The sequence below is a fragment of the Serinus canaria genome, chromosome 5, assembly GCF_022539315.1.
Source record: "Serinus canaria isolate serCan28SL12 chromosome 5, serCan2020, whole genome shotgun sequence".
Classification (NCBI taxonomy): Eukaryota; Metazoa; Chordata; class Aves; order Passeriformes; family Fringillidae; genus Serinus; species Serinus canaria.
In genome coordinates, this window is record NC_066319.1 from 25989375 (window position 1) to 26006058 (window position 16684).

General features: G+C 39.4%; 2 protein-coding genes across 3 annotated transcripts in view; one reads left to right on the forward strand and one right to left on the reverse strand.

The window, feature by feature from the left end:
- The window catches only part of MAPKBP1 (mitogen-activated protein kinase binding protein 1), a 529170-nt gene that overhangs the window by 476187 nt on the left and 36299 nt on the right, over nucleotides 1–16684 (forward strand). The gene's annotated exons all lie outside the window — the stretch shown is intronic.
- The window catches only part of LOC103826647 (cytosolic phospholipase A2 epsilon-like), a 32947-nt gene that overhangs the window by 11565 nt on the left and 4698 nt on the right, over nucleotides 1–16684 (reverse strand). For both annotated transcript variants that reach the window (XM_009102050.4, XM_018907634.3), the window contains 9 exons: nucleotides 14736–14808; nucleotides 10955–11091; nucleotides 10112–10243; nucleotides 9473–9513; nucleotides 3333–3375; nucleotides 2814–2877; nucleotides 1340–1482; nucleotides 1094–1183; nucleotides 368–405 (listed from right to left, as the gene is read on the reverse strand). In XM_009102050.4, the coding sequence (XP_009100298.1) occupies nucleotides 368–405; nucleotides 1094–1183; nucleotides 1340–1482; nucleotides 2814–2877; nucleotides 3333–3375; nucleotides 9473–9513; nucleotides 10112–10243; nucleotides 10955–11091; nucleotides 14736–14808 (761 nt within the window). The remainder of the gene's footprint in view (nucleotides 1–367; nucleotides 406–1093; nucleotides 1184–1339; nucleotides 1483–2813; nucleotides 2878–3332; nucleotides 3376–9472; nucleotides 9514–10111; nucleotides 10244–10954; nucleotides 11092–14735; nucleotides 14809–16684) is intronic.

Consider the following 16684-nt stretch of genomic DNA (forward strand, 5'->3'; position numbering starts at 1 on the left):
AGGTTACCCTATGTTTGTTTTGGTGATTTGGCAAAGTTAAAGACTGATAGAGGCTATTTCAGTCCTTGTGCAGATCTGCCAATTGCCATAAATGGGGAATAAAATAATCTGTGACTATTACAGTTTTATTCATGTGTGAGAACAACAGGCACAAAGCCAAGTAATTTCCTGTGAATGAAGGCTCACAGACTCCTGCAGACCTGCCCAATGCTGCAGGTGCAGCAGACTTGCACTTACCTCAGGCACCACGTGAGCACAGCACACAGCGCTCACGCAGTACGTGTGTTCTCTGCCCCTGTCACAGAAAAAGCCTACATAACTAGTTTACAGCAGTCCTGGGAGACAGGACTAAAAGAGGCTATCTTACCATTTTCTCGCTGTCAAGCACAAGTGAAAGGAATTATCCTGCAAAATGAGAAAGGTAAAGGTAATTACGACCAAATTTTAAAACATTTCTTTCCTTCAAGCTCGGGCAATGCTCAGACTAAGAGAGATGGTTCTCAAATAATAAATCACATGGCTAAGGACATTATTTTTATACAATTGACCAAAGCCTCACTCCCTGCCCTGGAATCAAATTTTCTCTTTTCTAATAAGCCTGTGTGTTTGGGGCAGGTAGCGTGCCACAAGCTTGCATGTTTACACCACTTCCCAGTTTGCACATTTAGAAGGGGCAACAAGAATGAGAAAAGTTACCTTGTCAAAATATTAAAAAAAAAAAAATACACACAAAAGCACCCCCAATATCAATATTTAGACAAACTAAAATCTGAATAAAGCTCATAATCTGGATGGGTGTTTTTTCATTTCTTAGCTAGTATATTAAAAAAAAAAAACGTGGTTTTGAATGGATGTGCATTTTACAGTCATTTTTTGTTCCTTGAAACCACTTAATTCTAACTGTATGATGCAGGTTTGTAATGACTGTTGTGTTATTAAAATTATTGTTAACATGTTCTTCCTTTATTGACATTTCTAATAAATTACTGTACAATTTTATATAGTGATTTTGTTTACTTGGTAACTTTATTTCTAGTGGGACAATATTAAGCACATTTTAAAATACATATTTCAAAACGTCCACAGCACTCACCTCCTCTAGTATTATTTCTTTCTGCAAAGGGAGTGAATTCAGGGGGAAAGAAAGGACCCCAGATTTCTCTGTTTCATTTCCACCAGTCAGCTGAAAAAATGTAAAAAAGCTATTGGGCATGAGCACATGAAAGCTTTATCATCTCTAGAACTTCTCCACTCAGAATACTAGTTCAGTTCACTAGTTCTATTAATTTCTTGTTCTAATTTAATTTGAATAATAATAAGAGACAGAAGGAGAACTTACCTCTTCTGGTAATATGATATCCAGTCTTGTCTGGTCATTTATGATGCAGTGGAATATGATTATATGAAGGCTGGGGCCAGAGTCCAGCAAAATCTTCTGGCTTCCTTCATGTGATCCTTTCACTGTAAATGTAAGCTCTGGGTCTAAACAGAGAGGCAAGGAACAAGCAGCATTTTAAGTATGACAAGCAAACACACTTAACTAATTAAAAAACCTAACCTTCACTTTTTGTTGAATTTTTCTTACACCACAATGACTAAGTAGACTTCACGTGGCAAAAAAACAGGCTGAAAACTGATCCAAAATATCTTGGTGAATCTATATAAATAATCAATGTACAGAATTCACAGATTTTTAAAATACTATAGCTTGCTATTTGTTAGGTGCTTTCCATGAATAAATTAAACCAAGATTTGTATTTAGAGGAGTGTCATTTTAAAGGCATTTTGGATTATTCATGTTGCACAAAAGTAATTTATTTTATGTCAGTCTGTTCTGGTTCACAGTACACATTGTATAAGATTAAGACTAACAAATAATTCCATAAACCCAAAACTCAATCAGACTATTTGGCATGTGCCCCCACGTCATCAAAACTGAAACAACCTGCAGGCTGTGTTGCTTGTACAGAAAAGCCTTTATGTTTACAGAGAGATCATGTGCTGTTCTCCTGCAAGATCAGGGCCAAGAGACATTTAATTTTAGGTCACTAACCTTTCCTTCCCATGTTACATCTCAGTCTGAAACTTCCTGAAATGCAACTCAGTCATTGCTACCATTTTCTTCATAGAAGTCCATTTTCCATTCATGAATTGACTCAAACCAGTCATGAGGTTTTGAGATTTGCCCCAGGAGCTACTGTTCATTACACAAGCTGCTGGTCATTTAAATCAACTTGAAAGCTAGTGAAGAATCCTGATGTATTTTTAGAGCTATATTTTATAGACAAAGTACTCTTTGGGTGATTCTGTGGTAGCAGAGGGCTTCGCTGCCATTTGTGAAGACACCTTTGATGCAACTTTGCATTTAAACTTAGGTTTATTATTTTTAGGGAACAAAAAAAAAGTCTCCTTCAGAACCCTAAATATGCACAAACTTTGTACATACTCAAACCCAAATCACACACAAGGGATAAGATTTCTACATATTAGTTATAAGATCATTTTTAAAGATCCCACTCAGAAAAAAATTCTTTTGAACAAACAATAAACAAAGAGAACTAACCTCATTTTTCCAAGTTTCTCAGTCTAGTATATGTGGCTTTATTTTTGCATCAGTTTAAAATTAACTAAGCACTTGATGGACTTGAATTTTGACAGATACAATCTTTCTGCAAGGTGGGGCATGGCAAAACTAAGTATTATATGACACAGATAGAGCAATGTGCACAACAGATTATTAATTTTTTTCAACATCTGGTATAATGGCTGAATCACAACACAAGAACAATAGGTTAATGAAGCAATAACCTCACTTGTGGATTGCTGCTTCAGCTTCCCTGTATCCACTCTAACCTCCAAACAGGAAACCTCACGTGCCTGCAGCAAGAGAGGATGAATGATGATTGAGAGAAGTAGAAATGTCATTGCAAGTGATTCATGCTGTTCCCAACCAACCCCTCTGGTTGATCAATGAGCAAGACAATTATTATCTATTACTAGGCTTTCAGATAACACAAGGACAATAATGATATGGTATTTCTTTCCAAAACTGAAATAAAGAGGAACAACTCATGAGCTGCTTTAACTTGGGGAGACAATTAAGCAAAGAAGATGAGCCCTATTCAAAATAATGAGTTTATTAACATATGGAACTATTTTTATGAGCATTGTAACACTTTCTTCATTAAATCCTGATAGTTCTGAGCCTATCATTTATGGAAGAAAGTAGGTAGCAGTACTGGGTTTGGGACACAGCTCAATGTTTCCAGAGTTAGAAGCATGAACACTTGTTATTCAGACACAAGAAAGATCATAATAAATATATACTTTACCACTAGTACTCCATTTGTAATAATGCCATCAGGATAATCCAGACTGTAAAAAAAAAAAAAAAAAGAAAAAAAAAAAAGAAAATAATGTCACTGGTGGGAAAACTCAGACAAATATTTAAATCTGTGGTTAACACATTAGTTCTTACATGACCTTTGACATTTCTGACTTTAACATTCTCACTCAAAAATACTTTAAAGCTTAGGATTAGATGATGAGCTGTGTTGCAGTTTTTTCCATCCACTCATAAGAGAATATGAAGCTGAATTTATACTCCTGTAGTCTTACACATTTGCTTCAGTAAACCATGCAATAAATACTGGTATAAGACATATGGATTTTGAGGACAGTGCAGCTGTTAAATCCATCTTGTTTCTTTTGAGCATTACACAGTTTTACCCAGGTTTCTGCCTAATACAACTACCTACCTTTCCACAATTTATAAAAAAATTTCCCTAATGGCAGGAAAAGTTTTGCTTAACCTCTATAATGTGATTTGCAAATCTCACATGAGATTATAATAGATCACTGTATGTAGAGATATGTTTCCACATCTAGGGGTGGGGGTGTATTCATATACTGCAGCCAACAATTTCTTCATTCTAAAATATTTTCCCATCAGAAAAATCAGGCAGTGTCTCATTAAGGATATCTCATCATTTATAATTTCATTAAATTTCAGATGAAAATTCATTGAATCTCTCAAGAACTGAGATTGCTCCAAAGGGAATACATCCATATGTATGCACTATTGACAAGGACTGAGCACTGACTCCCCAACCTGCTACAGAGAGTATGAGCTGTTTATTCAGACTTTGCAAGCCATGGATTACACATTTGAGGTCTCACATAGCTCTGTACTTGATGTATGTATTTTATCTCAGCTGAAACCAAACAATACAATTCCTTTAAAGTAGATGAATGACATTGGTTTTATCCACCTAAAGTGAAAATTTACTACAACAATTAGATATAAGTATAAACATACATGATAGCATGCACTCAAAATTTAAAAGCTCATAAACAGTTTAAAGTTTTGTGCCCAAGTCAGTATCTTCTTCAAGAGAATATGAATATTTCCTTTAAGAGAAAAACATGAACTGGCTAAATACACTGCAGAAAATTCAGGAAAACCTTTCAATTATAAGAAAACATCAACAATAAACTCAAGAAAACACCTCTGGTCAAAACCCCTCAGTCATAAACATTAAAATTTTGTAATTTTTTTGCAAATGTATTTCTAAAGAGTTCAAAGAACATTGGTCAGGAACAGGTGAAAATATACTCAGTGTTTCCATCTGCATACAGGTAAATGTGTGTAAGCACCACTCCAGTTTTATTTCAGACAAAAATTTTTGTTCTTAATTGCTATTTTGTAGTCAAATAGTTGTAACATTACATGGCATTTTGTCATCCTCAAATAGCTCATTAAAAAAAATCAAGGAAAGCAAGAAACAGCATGATAGATATTAGAGGACCTCAGCCTGCATAGCCTGGTGAAAGGAAAGTGCAAAGACAGGTAAAGATATCTGCTCATGGAGGTAAACATCTAGTAAAGTGCAGTATTATTTGAGTTGCTGGTATCAGCCAAGTGTAAAGTTAGGTTCAAAGTTAGGAGGTCCAAGGCATGATCATCAAACAGGGTGGGAGACCCTGCATGGTTGTACAGAGCAGAGCTTGGAAGAGCCCTGGGAAGAACCAGGACACCTCTGTCACGAAGGACCAAAGGCTGAGATGTCTCTATTGGGTTGTCACCTCTGCTGCCACCCCTGTAAGGAAGTCCAGCTGCTGTTACTTGTTGGTATGGTAGACCTGGTGGTCCATACCTTTGTTTTAAGAAGAACAAGAGCACTCATCTTTCTCTGAATCTGTGGAAATCAGCAGTGGCTAGAAACACAGCTGAACTGGGTGCAGAAGAGCTCAGGTTGGCAGGAATCTTTAAACATTTTGCCTACCTTTGGAGCACTGAATAAGTTCCACTAGTTGGGATTAGCTGGTAATTTCTCTGACAACCAACCTGCTATTAGACAGCTCTCTCCACACAGAGTTATGCTCCTGTTCTCTTCTCCATCACAGTTTGTGATGTGTGGGCTTTTTCTATTGCAGACCTCAGTTTCACTAGGAGAACTGGGAGTATATTATGACCTGTAGCAGGGAAAGACAAAAACAGAGACTCTGGGCATCCTTCCTCACTAACAGTCTGTGGCAGGAATGCCTAAGGCTGCAGTGTACTCTACAAATCCAGGGATCATTTCCCATCACCTGGTATACATCAAACTTCTGCCTTCTCCTTTCTGGGTTATGCCTGACATAATGGAATGGGTAATTTTGAATAGGAACTTAAAGTCACACAGGTTCTTACATTGCAGTTCTCATTTAGGCCACTATGCTCCATTTCACCAGGGAATCTGGACTTTTGATAACTACCTAAAAGTTTTGAATTTTTTCATGTCAGATCCAGCTTTCCCTTCCTTTAGTAGCTTCCATAATAATGCAGGCTACTTTTCTGAGCTTTCTGATAACACAAGAGAAGCATGGGGGGATGGTACTGTCTCAGTAAAAAAAGCTGTATTCACCTCAAAGGTTCTGTCTTAAAACTTTTGCCTTCAGTGCTCCTCCACACATAAATACAAACATTACATTTGGCCCCCAGCTGATGGAGACTCAGCCTGAGGGTTTCTCAGCAGTGCCCAGGCCAAATGGCTGGCATGATCTGCTGGCTCCTCCTGCACATGAGGAGGATTTCTCAAAATAACACAGCAGAACTACAGAAAGAAAAAAAAGACTTTTATTTTCTAAAAATCCTGCTTTTGCCATATCTCAATAATTAATATTTAACTTTTATACAGCTTTTTGTACATCTATTTACATTTATTTCTGTTAATTGGGCTTTGTTTTAAACATAGTCTTTCACATTTGAAAAAAAAAAGGGAGAAGGAGTGGAGATGAAAGGTTGTGTAAGAGTGGTCCTTCATTCTTCTAAGAGTTGTTAGAGATGCACTTCCTCAGCTTGAGACATCTGAAAGATAAAAGAGGCCAAAAAGAAGATCAGCAGGTACAGCAAGCACCCTGGGGCTCTTAGACCTTTCCCTGGAAGCTCAAATCACCTTGCAGCTCACCAGAAGCCCCTCTGTGGCCCCTCAGGTCAGCGTGGCCCTCAGTAGAAGTCGGAGGGGAGGGGGATGTTGAGCGAGCGCAGCCACCGGCTCCAGCGGGACCCCGTCCCTGTAGCGACGCGGATGGGCTCGTTCTGGTGCTGCACCCTGCCAGTGCAGACACGGGAAAAGGGCCAGGTTACCACTGACAACCACAGAGAACAGCTCAAAAAGCACTGAAGCACACCAACCAGCAGCCTGCGTACAGCAGCCTTACCTTTTCTGTCACTGCTGCCCAAGCGCAGCAGCTCTCACGCCAGCTGGGCTCCTGCAATGGCCCAGAAAACATTGGGCAGGCATTTGCAATCCCTTGGCTTGGTTGCTGCTGAAAAGGCACTTGGAGGAAGGAGCATGCCTTCCTCTCTGTGTGGTTAGGATCAAACAGCTGGCCCTCAGTGCCTGCCACTCTCCAGCTGAGGTGAGCATTTGCTGGTCTGCAGCAGTGGCATAAGGGTGAGGCAAAACTAGAGAGGGTGTTCATCTTGCTGTTGTGGAAACCCATCCACAAAATGAAGGGTTTTTTCCATTTTAAATAAAATGTAACAGGAACAAATCATGATACAGCCTTCCAATGTAACATGAGGTGATTGTTATAAAGTTCTTTTTGGTAGAGGTAACACAAACACAACCTTTGCAGTGAGGTTATAGGCAAACAAAAGTAGGAGCAGCAAAGCCACTATCATAGGTGCAACCCAGGAAACATTTTTGGCCTGGGGTCACACTTCATGTGTGGTATTATTCATCTGAAATGCTGGAAAGAAAGAAAAAGGCTAATGTAATAAACCTTGCAATTAGTAAAATCTAGAATGAAGATGGGGAAGAAATTAAAAACTGTAGATAAAAAGCATCAGGAAAAATTGCTGGTGGGAATAGTTATTAATTTCAGAAATAAACTGCCATATCACCACCACAAAAGTATATTCTCATTGTTCCCATCACAATACAGGATTTCTAGAAACTATCCCACATGCTCATCTGTACTCCTTGTTGTCAGAGGGCTCTCTCCTACTAAAAATTATCTCTGTCAACATTCTCCCATCCAGCACTGACCAAAAATCTTACCAAAACCTGCTGAGTTTGTTCAACACAAGCTCACCAGAAGAGGTTGGTGTGGGTCCATAGCTTTCTGGTGACACATCTCAACTACTTCAGTTGTTCAGACCTTTCCAAGGCTCTCTAGTTTATCTATGCAATCCATTGTCTATAGTTTATTGGACAAATCCTTTCATTAATTACTCCTGACATCACACATTCCAAAGTGAGGGAAAAAAACCACCCTCTCAATATCCTACCACGACACATATTTAATCAATCCAGATGTGCCTAGACCCTTATTCCAGACTCAGCTGATGGGCAGAACAGCACTGACCACCACACAAATGCAAGAAATGTGAATAGGAGAAAAGTCAATCTGCCTTCTGGCATCAAGTCCATTTTCTCAGTCCTACTGTGAGCTCACAGGGACATTCCCCCACTTATAATGCAGCACCTTCTTGCCTTTGCATGTGGAGTTCTTCAGGCCACAACCATTACATTGGTCACTCAGGAGCCACACTATGAATGAAAAATAGTAGACCAGATGCCTTCTTGCTGGAGCAAATGAGCCATGACAGTCACACTTTTTAAAACCTCTGCCTTGAGACTGCAAAGGAGTAATTTTATTGGTACAGTTCCAACCCATCCTCTTCCAACCAGCAGAATTCCTGCTCAGGCATCACTTGCAAAAGCTGTCCCATTTCTGACTTTATTGAATACAACTCCAGGAAAAGGGAATCGGCTGCAAGGTCAGACAGAAGAGTTTGGCACAGAGCTGGAGCCACACATGCTCCAAGACAAGTTCCAGCCTCTGTTCCTGTACAGAAACCCGCTTGTGCACAACATCCAAGCCAGACCACCTGCTGGGACCTCCCCCATCAAAGACAGGATTATCAAGAGTGTGATTCCCTGTACCAACTCCATAACCCATCCTGTAACTTGCCAGAGAAGGAGGACCCTAGACAGGAGATCTGTGATGCCTGCTGGAGCTTCCCCATTGCCATTACCGATGTTGTGACACTCCTGCTACGTGACAGGCACTGTTTGTCTTGGTATTGCTGGGCCTTTTGCCAGCTCTGGTGCACAGTAAACAACAAACAATCCACCCTCCATGAGTTGTAAAAAGAGATTTTGAGACTCTTTCAGCTCTGATAGCTTTCTTGTGTGTGAACACTGAGATCTTTCCTTCTCCAGTTCTTAACACTGGGCTACTGCCCTTATACCAGCAAGTTCTTATTTCCCCTGCTGTCAGGAATTCAAGGTATCCACCCAAGTATTATCCTGCTAGGCCTCCTGGATTGCCCCAAATGCCTTGAGAAGGTCCCAGCAGTACCACCTAATAGCAGTACCTTCCCTAAGTACATCCTCTAAATAGTAAAACTCCACCAACACCTTTCAAGCCTACCAAGTGAAGCTACTGCTGTCCATCCAGCTTTCCTGCTTCCTCAGTCCTCAGACTCACACAGCAGTTTTTGGACCTTACTTTATGCAGAATATTTGTCTCCTTTCTCTGCCACAGCTCCCCATGTGTAGCCAGATGAATTGAGCAGATAAACTTATGGAAGTGCATTTTATAATGTTGTGGATTTGAAAAACCAGATTCCCCAAGAAGGGGGTAATTAGGGCATTTAGGCTTGGCACTCCTAAGGGTCAAAGCTTCCTGAATATTGTCATTGTCCTCATACTTCCTTGTGTATCTCATTGACTCAATGAGAAAAAAGAGAACAGGAAGAAGCTGCTGCCCAAGAGGCAGAATTCAAACAGGAAAAAAAAGATCATATTTCAGATATTTGAAATTGAAAAGCATGTATTCTACAACTCCATTTTACTATACTTGAAGGAAAATACCTAGCTGCTGCAGGTTTAAGAAGCACCATCACATTTGAGCCAGATTTTCAGACTATTTTTATACTGAATATAACATTTTATTAAGAATTTAGGACTCTACTCACGTGTTCTGCAATGTGAACTCCACCTCCAGCTCCTCACGTGCCTGAAGAGAGGAGATAAAAAAAAAGAAAGACTGATTACTTATTTTTCTTCACAGCTTTCATCATACCAGTTATATATAATTTTTTAAATATGCATTTAAAGTAGAACTTAGGAAAATTCCCAGAATATAAGAAAACCATAGTTTTGACTGAAGATATTGAATTTTTAGATACTGAAAAAGCAGTTGCCAAAATGAATTTTTTGAATCTAAATGCTTTATAAGCAAATCTGCATGCTTAAGAATTGCCATTCTGCTGAAACAGCTATTTCTTCAGATTTTAATTCCCAAAACAAAAGGAATTAGCCTCTTTAATACCATTACAGTTAAAAGGAGTTGAAAACTCAGAATTTACACCAAGAGCAAACAAACATCCCAGAAATATTCAGAATGAGGACTGGATAACTAGTTGCAGGTGGTTCCATCCTGTATTTTCAGCATGGATATTTGTTCTAAACTAAAGCTAGCAAAAAGCACAATTTCTTAGAACTGCAGCAAAATACAGTTCAAGTAGATGTTTCCTAAAATGAAACCCTGTAAAAGGATCTATTGGGATGGAAGGAGAGAATTTACTTTTGTTCTCACCAATTCCATTGCTCACCTGTGGATTCAGCTGGAACTTCACACGGACAGTACGCCCCACAGTGAGCTTGTCTATGTCAAAGAGAACCGTGCAGAGTTCATCATCCCTGGTGACCGTGTCTTCGTCACACACCTTCAGCTCCAGCACGTTCTGCACAAAGAGGTCAAGAACATCATGGAGTTACTGCTACATCTAAGAGCTCCAGAAGGCAGGAAGATCTCTAGACTACATTTTCTTTCCTCGTTCCTCCAGTTTTATGGGAAGGAGGAAAAGGAGAAAGAGAAAGAGAAAAAGGAAAGAGACTTGGGTTTATTAGACGTGAGATTACTGATAACTCTTCACACAAAAAAGAAGCAAGCTTGTTTCCTTTCCCCAGGCACACAAGACAAACAGGTCATGCAGGACATCCATGAGTTTGTGATCAATGACTGCATAAAATTGTTCTATATTTATTTTATGGCCTTTGGTTCTAAGTGTATAAAACAGTCACAGGTACATAAAGATGGCTTAAAGGATTTTCACAATGTCTAGAACTGAGTGATTTTGCCACTATTTTTATGTGATCTTTTTCTTGGGTTTGGCTTGTTTATGTCAAGATTGGGGATAGGATAGTAAAGCTGTATTCTGAAGAGCGTTTAATTCCTTCTTATTGCAGTATAGTAAATGTGTAAGTAACAAATAAGGGGAATAGAGCAACACTAAGGAGGATATAAGCAACAGGGTTTTGGTTTCTTTTCCTGAGGAATCTTTAATATCTTCTGTGTTTGGAACTAGCTATGTATGTATTGTTTTACTGCAGTTCTGTGTAATCTAATGACTAACTGCAGACACCAAATGGTGAAAAGAATTAATGCCAGCTACCTTGACACGGCGGTCAATCTTGTAGCAGAAAGCTTCATTCCAAACAGGGTTTTTGCTGTTCCTGATGGTCCTGGTCCGAACCTTCTCTGCGGAGGCAGTGGGCAGCCACAGTGTCACATAGCAGTCTGAGAGGGTGACTGTGCAGGGAGAAGATGAGCACAGTTAAAATGTATCCGGAGAAAGAATCACTGCACAGTGCCCACTTAACCCGAATAAGACAAAGATAGCACAGCTGGGGCTTTCTTCCTAAAACATACAGGATTAGGTGTAAATAATACAATGAAGCACTAACAGGGGAACAGACATCCTCACACATTTGCAATACCCATTTCCACCTTTTCTCTCTTAGTTAGACATACTTTTTTTTATTTTAATGTTACTTTATACTTGAAATTGCACCGTCCTCCACAGACAGTAGATGTTGCATTTAGTTTTATCTTCGTGATTATCCAAATGGCTGGGACAGGCAACACACCTCACAACCCTCCATCTGGGCTATAGAGAGACTTGTTTTCTATAATTTCTTCCCCAGATTTTCTACCTTAGCTTAATGAAAGCCTTTATTAACATGCTAGCTTAACTGAAGAACAGAATTTTTTTGATTAAAGGTGTTCTCGGATCATAGCTGAAAAATTTGATTTATCATAAATCAGAATGTGCCTATTCCTATTCATTCATATATTTGACAAAGGTTTTAGAAGTTGTGTGCTCCTCAGAAAACAAAATCCATTTAATCACCATAATTAAAATACTGTGTGTTCAATTCCTTCCTACTGCTCTGTCTGCAGACTGGAAAGATGCTGCCACCACCCATGTCTGGGGAAGGAAGCCATGAGTGCTAATGAAGACATCAGCTTCTCCTGTATTCATAGTCCTCAAATTGGAGGGAGAACTCCAGGGAGTGAGACTTAGCAGAAGCATGATACAGGTGCCAGTGGCCTTTCTCTCACACCTGTAATGCAATCTCCCTATTCCACATTAGCAATGCTCAACCAGTCACCTGGTTCTTACAGCAACCTTGTGAGTCAGAGCAGGCCAAATAATTCAGCTCATAGTCAATCCTGCATCATGCTCAAAACGTGTAACAGTGTTATTACATCACATTAAGAGCAATTACTTCATGTATTTCCTCTTTATCGTTCCATAACAATCACAAATTTAGGTTTTCCTACAAGCCAAGCCATGCCTTTATTGTGTTGTTAACCATGCTATCACAATCAGCAAAATCTGGATTGTGACTGTGGGAAGGAAAGCATTTCCAGAAAGAGACCTGATCAGAAGACTGTGACTGATCAGATGTTCAACAGAGGCACAAATGTAAGCAGATGAAAATGCAAATGGTTAATGATGATTAAATGCTACAGTTTCCATTTTCAAAGAGGATGAGCCACTCTGATTATTCACAGTAGCAATATAAGGATTACGCAAATAAGTACAATGAGAAAATTTGAATTTCTTGGAACTGTTCAAGACCATCCCTCTGGATAGAGTTTTGATCAACCTAGTCTAGTGGAAGGTGTCCCTGTTCATGGCAGGGGGGTTGTTTTAAGGTCCCTTCCAACCCAAACCATTCTATGATGCTATGCTTTGCCCAAGATCCCATACTGCAGTCAATGTCAGTGCCAAAACTTAGTCTAGATTTTCAGGCCTCTACTCCAATCTATGAAAATTATCTTGTTCTGAAACATAAGTAGGGAGGAGCATTTTTAAAGTATTTTTATTTTTCACTAGTAAAGTAAATAGCAACATGAGAGTTAATGAACAAGAAGAAATGTTCGCTTCAATAAATAAAGCACGAACACTCCAATAATGAGAAAATATATGTAAGAGAAATAAATAGCCACAGGGAATGCCAAGATTTAACCAGCAAAATTGGTAGGCTAAAGTGGAGGAAATAAATGCTAACTCAGAATTGTAACAAGCATCATAGTTTTATCATTAGACACAGGTAGAAAAGGAACATTTTCCCACAGTTGAAAATACTGAAGTTTCAAGGAAAACTAGTTGAAATGTTTGCCTTATTGATGTCTCAGAAAATGTAAACACAACCTGAAATACCCTTCCCACTGCTGACAAAGAAATGGACAAGTCTTTTCCCCAATAACACAGTTTTTTTAGACAATAAATTTTCTGTTAAGAAAATATTCTTAATGAAAAGCTTACAAACCTCTCTGCCAGATACACTTTAAACAACTGTTTGGGATGCCCAAGTTCTGAATTTGGGGCCTCTCAAGGGGATCAAGATATGATATTCATCTGCTCTTGAGACCAGAGCACCAAGCAAGAAAGCCATATGGTGTGGCAGACATACCAACAGGTTTAGCCAAAACAGACCCTGATGATTCACAGTGATAAGGAGGGAGCAGGTTGCTCTGGGAAGGACAGCCACAAGGAAATGAAACAGGAGCAGGCAGTGCAGACATACAGGAATACAGAAATGCACACACAGTTGTTCACGTGGGTTTGTAGAGGCAATTGCAGTGGTGGTCTAGGCAGATCACACATTTGGTTGGTGCAAAACACCATTTAGGCATTTTAAAATTTGGATTTTGGTAAATAAAAAGTTGTGCATAAAATTATAAGCTCGTGGAGTGTGTGCTTCTATACATAAAAATAGAACTTGAAGAAACCCCTAACTTGACACCTTATAAAGTGTTCTCTCTTTGTCTAATGAACTGAAGAAAAAAGAGAAATAAGCAGTAATACATTTGATGTAATACAGTAGTATTACATTGTGGAAGGTGCTCAAGTAACCAGAATACCACATATAAGGGCAGCAGAGATTTCTTCCCTGATAGTGATCAGTCATTCAGAAATACTGTTGTTAAGCACAACTTCCATATGATCTGACCATATCCCTCCTGCCAGAAACCACCAAATCCAACCTCTGGTATGTTTTTTTCTCTACTCTTAACCCATCACACAAGTTAGAATCTATATCAAAATATAGGTTACATTAACTAAAATTTTCTTACAAACTATGATGTGCTGCATTAAATTCTGAGCATACCAAAAGAAAATCAATTTTGGCCATGTTCAGCAAGATTTTAGGAAACAGTGTGGACTTTTTTTTTTTACATCCTTCAGATTTATTCATGTGGTTGTTAGACTTGAATTTTCTAATTCCCTTTGTATTTATTTCACCTTTTTCTTTTGAAGTGTCAATTCTAGATATCCATTTTTTAACTTCCCCTCACTTAAAAACCTGTCAAGTGCTCCGAGTATTGCTCTGTTAATTTTTTTTCTGACTTTTAAGCAGCTCCATTCTGTAGGTTAAATAAATTTCAAGACACACTGGATTTTATATCCATCATTTCCTGGATATGTACAAATTCTGCAGAAGTAATAGAATGCTTTTGTTTGTAAATATTTTCTTTTCATAGGCTTTCTTGCTACTGCTGATTTTACATCTGCATTGCCAGTTCTCTCCTTTCTTCCATCCAGAAATTCTTTAGTAAATACTCAGGCTTCTTACTTTAAAATACAAGGATTTTCATGGTTTCCAGAGCAGATCTCAGATCAGCATTTAAGTCTGATGTCAGAAGGGTAGGAAATATATCTCAAACAGTAAGAAATGAAAAAAAGACATAAATGCATCACCTTGCCTGAGTCAGACCCTTTAAATTTATAAGAGAACGCAGTGCTTCAGTATTATAAATTATTCTTTCAAACTTACAGGAATGCATGCTTTTATTCCTACACAACTTGAGAACAATAGCATTATAGAAATATTTTCTTTAAAAAGTTATAAAAGCCATCCAACAATAGCAGAAGTACTCACGGAAGTCTGCCTTCCGGGCATTCCTCACTCTTAGTATTTTTACAGTGAGCAAGTTGAAGGGAGATACTGGTGCCTGCACAAAAATTTAGAAAAGGAAAAAAGGAAAAAAAAAAAAGACATTATTATTCTAGCCTGTAGTCACAGACTACTGTAACCCTGAAATTCTGAGGACATAAACAGAACAGCAGTTTTCAAGGTTGAGACAAAACAATTCATCAAACCAAGGAGAGCAGTCAAAAATCTGTACAGATTTTTGGCACAGAATTCTCTTGAGGCCTGAAATAGAAGTAATATATTTCAAAATCACTGAAAGTAATGATAGGTGCCAAGAGTTTGATTTGATAAAGATCACATCTTCCCATCATTGCCCCCTTATTATCACAATAAACACCCCTGAGGCACACTCGTGGGTGTCCTCACCTCTCACACACCACTGCCTGCAGTGGAACAGGTTGTCTCTGGGACACCAAATGCTGTCACAGGAGCTGTGAAAGCAGGACTGTCTACCATGCACCAGCACAAGTCCCCACACCAGCACAAACTTCTGTACATAGCCAAAAACAGAAATGCAGCTGACAGCGATGAGATACTTCTCTTGAAGTCTCTGGTGAACCTCTGATCATCAGCTCTGACCCCCAGCAGAAAGCTAGAAAAATCATCCCAGAGTTGATCTTGGGAATTAACTCACAACCCCACTAAATATCAGAAACCTTGAGCTCAGAGATATAAAGTCTATAATAATTCATAACCTCCATGGCTCATACTAATGAATCTTCATATTCCTCAGGCTATAAATTAGCCCTTTCCCCATTTCAGCTGTGAGACAACTGCTTAACTTCTTACTCTATCTCACATACTAACATCTCCTCTTTCATATATGCCATCTTTCATTTTAAAACCAAAATTTATGTACAGATAACATTTTTCTCAACACTTGCTCAAACTGATATTTAGCTTTCCACTTACTGATTCTGTTTTAGAAAAGAAACAGGTTTTAATGTGCCCAAAATCTAATATAATTTTTCTATCTGTACCAGATGGTGAGAACAAGGTACTAATACACCCTGGGGAACAAGATGCTTTCCAGTGTCACAGGAAAGGTACATGGGGGTCCTGGGCTGTGGCAATCTGGACGTGAGTCTGCAGTGCCCTGGCAGCCAGGAAGGCCAAACGTGTCCTGGGGGGCATCAGGCACAGCATGGCCAACCAGGCAGGGGAGGGCATTGTCCTGCTCTGCTCTGCTCTGGGGTGACCTCACATCGAGTGCTGGGGACAGTTTTAGTTTTATGCACATATTGTGGCATATCTGGCCACAAGACAAGAATTAGAGAGTATCCAAAGGAGGGCAACAAAGAAGGATCTTGAGGAGAAGCCATATGAGGGGTGGCTGAGATCATTTGGTCTGTTCAGCCTGGAGTAGACCGAGGGGAGACCTCACTGCAGTCTGCAACTTCCTCACAAGGGGAAAAGGAGGGGCAAGTACTGCTGTCTCCTCTGTGGTAACCAGTGACAGAACCCATGGGAATGGAATGAATTGGGTCAGGGGAGGTTTAGGTGGCATATTAGAAAAGGGTTTTTCACCCAGAGGGTGAGTGAGCACTGGAACAGGCTCCCCAGGGAAGGGGTCTCAGCACCAGCCTGACAGAGTTCAAGAAAAGTCTGGACAATGCTCTCAGGCACCTGGTGTGATTCTTGGGGATGGTGCTGTGCAGGGCCAGGACTCCATGGTCCTTGTGGGTCCCTTTGTACTCAGAATATTCTGTGATTCTACCTCCACCCACAGGCCCTCTCTCTTATTTTCACAGATATATTATAATCTCACAAAGCTAATACAGTGTCCTAACACAAACACATGGGCTTTATTGCTTAATGCAGGCATCAGAAGTGCCCGCATTAATAATAAAGCAGCAAAAGCATAAATTTTACACTGATGTTCACTAATAGAACAT